This window comes from Chionomys nivalis, chromosome 8 (genome assembly GCF_950005125.1).
Source record: "Chionomys nivalis chromosome 8, mChiNiv1.1, whole genome shotgun sequence".
In the NCBI taxonomy this organism is placed as follows: Eukaryota; Metazoa; Chordata; class Mammalia; order Rodentia; family Cricetidae; genus Chionomys; species Chionomys nivalis.
In genome coordinates, this window is record NC_080093.1 from 91,723,844 (window position 1) to 91,729,897 (window position 6,054).

The window sequence follows — 6,054 nt, forward strand, 5'->3', positions numbered from 1 at the left end:
TGTGTCTGTGTGCGTGTGTACATAGTGCTGTATATAATACATACATTTTAACTTGTTATTTAAACATGACTTACCAATTCTGTAAAGATGTGATAATGAGTCAGGGGACTCTCAGAGCCTCTGCAGCACAGCTAAGTCTGGCTTTAGATTGTGAGAACATGAGACATGCTTTCTGAGTGCCTGTGAGCAGGGTGAGAACTTCCAGTACGTTAAAAGGTAAACACTTTCCAAATTGGATTCCCTATTATATGTGTATATGATAATTAAACTGTACCCCATGACTATGTGTAAGGAATGCATGTTATTGAGCAAAGTTAAAGAACACATGTCTTGTGACATGACTGCAGTAAACCTGCTGCAAAATGTGCAGCTGCATGGCTTCAGCGTGCGGTCGGGAGTCTGAGTGGTGTCAAGTGTGCAGCTGCATGACTTCAGCGTGCAGTCGGGAGTCTGAGTGGTGTGAAGTATGCAGCTGCACGGGCAGCTCCAGTGTGCAGTCGGGAGTGTGAGTGGTGTGAAGTGTGCATCTGTATGGCTTCAGTGTGCAGTTGGGAGTCTGAGTGGTGTAAAATGTGCAGCTGCATGGCTTCAGCATGCAGTCGGGAGTCTGAGTGGTGTGAAGTATGCTGCTGCACGGGCAGCTCCAGTGTGCAGTCGGGAGTGTGAATGGTGTGAAGTGTGCAGCTGCACGGGCGGCTCCAGTGTGCAGTCGGGAATCTGAGTGGTGTAAAGTGTGTAGCTGCACGGCTCCAGTGTGCAGTCGGGAGTCTGAGTGGTGTGAAGTATGTAGCCGCGCGGCTTCAGCGTGCAGTCGGGAGTCTGAGTGGAGAAGAATACTTGTAATATGAAATAAATGTACAAGGAAGATGGCAAAGTGAAATTAATATGTGTATTAATAACTGTCTAGATAATTCAGCTAGGCACAAAGCGTCTCATAGAGTCACCTGACAGTTGCATAGGATGGGATTTGTGAGTGCATTCTAATGTATTGTGATCACAGTCTTCCAAATTCAGACTATAGAGACACAAAAGGCCTTTGTGTAACTCCAGAAGGAAGGAATGGACAGTGGCAAAATCTATAACTAGGTAGAATTTGACCCAGAAAAGACAAAGAACAGAGCCTGGACAGGAGCCACAAGGAAGCCTGGATGTCTTCCCTGGAGCCCTCACCCCAGCTTTCTTGACACTACCCTTGCCACTGCACCGTGTCCCAGGAACTTCTGTAGATGACAGGAAAGATGGGTGGTTTTCAAAGCACTTGCAGGAAGTCTGCTGGGTGGTTCTGTGCCAGGCTAAGTCTTGGTCTGGGTCTAGGCGTGGGTTCTCAGACACCAGGTCCACAGGAGAGACCTGCTCACAGGTAACTCTCTTCTCCTTGGTGCTTCCTCTGCTCGATTTCCTCCTCTCATACTGGGAGAGGAGTTTCATTTGGTCCAGTCTGGGTGAAGACTAGGCTCTTGCCACAGTGCTCACTCCAGCATGGTGCTCAGGTTTTGCTTCCAGGAAAAGCACAGTAGGATGATGGCCAAACAAAGGGGTTGAGATAACAGTAACACCCTCATTGTCTCAGCATGCTGTCTGGGTGAACTCTGCAACCCTCACAGTTACCCCCTGACTTGATTCCTGTTCTCTTTGCTGAGGAGGAAATAGAGGAATGCAGGAGGAAGGTGATGTTATTTATCTGGACCTGGCTCCTCAAGTCAGTGTTCCCACCACTGCACAGTCTCCTTCGCTTCCATGGCTCCTGGCCTCTTCTCTACCATCCTGGCTCTCCTTCTCTTCTGTAAAATCATGCAATATTCCTTCAGAACCCTAGGAAGTGCTTTCTGTGAGAGCACATGTTTGTGACCCTCATTGCCATATGTGGTTTATGTGAACCTAAAGCCTTCAGTGCTGCTGGCAGAACAGGGCTGAGATGGTGGCCCCAAAAAACACTTGGTGACACTTCTCCTTTCCAGTCAGTTGTGCCCTTTGCAGGGCTTCATCAGCAGCCGCCATGCCCTTGGCGTTTCAGTCTTGTGATTAGACCATGTAGCTGCAAGCAGAGAGAAGGACTAATTGAGGGCTTGTATCTGCAAAACTGCTTTAGTAAAAAGGGGATAAACTTGTAAGTAGCACAGTTGGGAGAAGTAGTAAAGATTTTCCTTTTCTTCTTAGAAAAATAAATTTGTTTTCTCATGTGGCTTTTGTTTCTATAAACCTGAGGGTGAGGCTTTAAAATAGAGCATCCCACCCCCTCCCCCTTAGCGCTTATTTCAACAAAGCTCAGTTTCTTCTGAGTGGATGCGGAAAAATGTTCAGGAGAATCTGGCTGGAGAGGTGTCCTATGCTGGGTCTGCCTGGGTCTTTACCTGCTGGCGTCTGGTTCTGTTCTCTCCCTAGTGTCTACTTGTTGTCCCATTGTCCCTCAGAGCAGGCTGTGGTCTGACCCAGGACATCTTCAGAGCAGAAGGAACTGATGATCTTATTCCTTTGCATGGCTTCTTCCACAGGGCACCTAGGACAAGTTTATCAGAATGTCTGTCTAGTTTTTTTTTTAATATTTATTTATTTATTTATTTATTTATTATTTATACAGAAGAGGGTACCAGACCTCATTGCAGATAGTTGTGAGCCACCATGTGGTTGCTGGGAATTGAACTCAGGACCTTTGAAAGAGCGGGCAATGCTCTTAACCGCTGAGCCATCCCTCCAGCCCTGTCTGTCTAGTTTTTATGTGATGCCTTTATATGTCTAGTTTTTATGTGATGCCTTTATAGTTTTTATTTTTTCTCTCATGGCATTTATTTATTTGAGGCAAGAACCCATGCTCTAGCTCTGGTCTATCTGAAGCTCACTGTTTATCCCAGGCTAACCTCAAATTTGTGTCCTTTCTCCTGCCTCAGCTTCCTGAGTGCTTGCATTTTAGGTACTTGTTACCATGGAGTTTTGTTCAAGGACCTGTCTAGATTACTAATGACTAACAGCTGACTGATAATTTGTGCCAGAGATAAATGTTCCATGAGCTTTGGAAGTCTAAGAGAAAGAGGGTTTAGAACATGTTTTAGTAACAGGGACACTTGGGTACTTCTGGAATGAAGGAACGAGTAGGGAGGAAGCAGGCCGTGTTGGAGCTGATAAAGGTCAAGGGGACAGACTGATTGCCTCTTGTCAAGACAGTTTCTCCAGAAGTGGGATCTATGTATTTTGGGTTTAACGTGGATAGAGTTGCAGACTCGATCAAAAGGCATTTTATGGAACTTTCTGAAGTACCAGTTCATGGGAGGGTGATGAAAAATTGTTCCTTTGGTTTCATTGGCTGCCCCTGTTTACTGCTTTCAGGGAGGCTGTGAATCTGGGTCACAGTGGACAAACACATCTCTTAGTTGCCTTCCAATTTCCACCTGGTTCTCCATGTCCATCACAGGGAGTCATGAGGGCAACTTTCCCGAGAATCGTTCAAGGTAATAGGCAGATAAACAATCCTATTACATATAATTGAGTTTACTTAATATGTCTTCAGGAAGGAAGGAGATATATTACAAACACATTACAGAGTGGTGTGTCTTGAGGAGCTATTTTAAGGATTTTTAAGGATAAAATTTGGGCAGAGAGAAGAGGAAGTGAGAGAGAAATGTAGGTAAACAGAATAGAATGTTCAGGAAGGAGCAAGAATAAGCTTTATAGAGAGCAATCTGTACTTATGTGGAAATGTTAGATGAATGTTGAAATGTGCAGATGGGTCAGGACACTGGGGGTGGGGCAAATGGAGGTAGGTGCAGCTTCTGTTGGTTCTTAAAGCACTTCACCACAGGGACTGGGCAAATGAGACACCAGGGCCAGAAGCCATTCCTACACCCTAGCCACTATCCTCTAGATGAACTTTCTCTTGGGAACTAAGCAATTCACAGGTTCATGTCTGTCTTTGAGCCTCTGCACACACGGAAGAGTTCCTTCTGCTCCTTCCCTTGCAGCCTCTGATCAGCACTTAGTAAGTGTCATGAATCCCAACAACATTACCATCTTCCACCCTGCGGTTTTCGTGCTCCTCGGCATCCCTGGCTTGGAGGCTTATCACACCTGGTTGTCTGTACCCCTGAGTCTCATGTACGTCACTGCAATCTTTGGGAACAGCATCCTGATAGCGGTCATCATCACAGAACGGAACCTGCACGAGCCCATGTATTTCTTCCTCTCCATGCTGGCCATCACAGACATCCTGCTGTCCACCACTACTGTGCCCAAGGCCCTAGCCATCTTTTGGCTCCAAGCCCACAACATTGCCTTCGATGCCTGTGTCACCCAAGTTTTCTTTGTTCACACAATGTTTGTGGGGGAGTCCGCCATCCTGTTAGCCATGGCCTTTGATCGCTTTGTGGCCATCTGTGCCCCACTGAGATACACAACGGTGCTGACATGGCGCATAGTAGGTAGGATTGCTCTAGCTATTGTTATCAGAAGCGTCTGTATCATCTTTCCTGTGATTTTCTTGTTGAAGCGGCTGCCGTTCTGTCGAACCAACATCGTCCCCCATTCCTACTGTGAGCACATTGGGGTGGCCCGCTTAGCCTGTGCCGACATCACCGTTAACATCTGGTACGGCTTCTCAGTGCCCATCGTCATGGTCATCATAGATGTGATCCTCATCGCTGTGTCTTACTCACTCATTCTCCGAGCAGTGTTCCGCTTGCCCTCCCAGGATGCTCGGCACAAGGCCCTCAGCACCTGTGGGTCTCACCTCTGTGTCATCCTCATGTTTTACGTTCCATCCTTCTTCACTTTACTGACTCACCGTTTTGGGCGGAACATTCCCCGGCATGTGCATATCTTGCTGGCCAATCTTTATGTGGTGGTGCCCCCAATGCTGAACCCCATTGTCTATGGAGTTAAGACTAAGCAAATCCGAGAGGGTGTAGCCCACTGGCTCTTGGACATCAAGACTCAGTGTTGTTCCTCTCCTTTGGACTGATGGGTCCTTGTGACCCTTTCCATCCAGCTCCATCAAGGAAGCTAGCCAAGGAGCACAGATCTCCTGGATAGACAAGACTTCCCATCTTTTGCTTCATCCTTCTCCTCTTCCTACTTTTCCATTTTCTAATTTGTCTTCCTTATCTCTTTCTCTTGTTTCATATTTGCTGTCCACTTTATACATTTATCCTAAAGAACTAGAAATGATAAACTACGTGTCCATTTCTCTTATATGAGAATTTTACTTTCTCAGAATTGGATCTATCACAAGGAGTAAGGGTATAAACAAATGAATATAATTAAACACATTTAATATATGGGGAAGCTCTGTTATTTTAAAGTCCCTAATATTGTTTCTTTTTATAGAATCAAGTAAGCTGGGCTTGGTGGTCGTGCTTGTAATCCCTTCACTCAGGAAGCTGAGGCAGGAGGATTGTTCTAGGTTTGAGAACAACCTGGCTTACATATTTATAAACTGAGTTATAAAGCAAATCTCTGTCACAAACACTAAACAACCAAAACAAATAAAAGTTCTTCACTAATTTCTATGGTGTCAAGTGTTTATTGAAAAATAAAAGAAAGAAAAAGGGCATACATGTCCTTCTGCCTTTTGGGAAACTGTCTCATTCTTTAAATTTTAGCTCAAGAATTACCTTCTTAGATAGGAGACGGTGGTACACACCTTCAATCCCTTTAGCCCAGCAACACTTGTGAGGCAGAGGCAGTGGTGGTGGGGGAGGAGCACAGAGGAACGACTGGATGATGACTACCTTCTCTGTCAAGTCTTTCCCATTTTCTCCTGGCAAGCCAAGGCTCCTACTTTTCCATGCCCAGTTCATCTTATATACATCTCTACATGTGCAGAATGAGTTGTTCTAAGCTCCTCATTTCCTTGTCACCAGAAATGACTGTGAATGCCTTGAAACCAAAAAAGTATGTATTTTTCATATTTGTACCTTATATGAAAAAAATACATTGAAATAGCCAATGACATCAGTCCACAAAACCAGTGATGGTTTATCCTTCCAGATGCAAGTCAGCTTCTGCATGTGGCTCTCACTTCTCACACCTTGGCTCTAACTCAGACACTAAGGAATGGGCAAGGCA

General features: G+C 45.4%; 1 protein-coding gene across 1 annotated transcript; it reads left to right on the forward strand.

The window, feature by feature from the left end:
- The first annotated feature begins 337 nt into the window (after positions 1-337).
- LOC130879948 (olfactory receptor 52B2) lies at positions 338-4,948 on the forward strand. The gene is made up of 2 exons (XM_057778765.1): positions 338-366; positions 3,976-4,948. The coding sequence occupies exons 1-2, from the start codon at positions 338-340 to the stop codon at positions 4,946-4,948; spliced, it is 1,002 nt and encodes a 333-aa protein (XP_057634748.1).
- Positions 4,949-6,054: the final 1,106 nt, after the last annotated feature.

What these genes read in the sequence shown, in the direction of transcription:
- LOC130879948 (XM_057778765.1), top strand. Translation starts at nt 338, where the DNA reads ATGACTGCAGTAAACCTGCTGCAAAATGT. An exon ending in GTAAACCTGCTGCAAAATGT is followed by an intron (nt 367 to 3,975) that starts GCAGCTGCATGG and finishes GCACTTAGTAAG; the next exon opens with TGTCATGAATCCCAACAACA.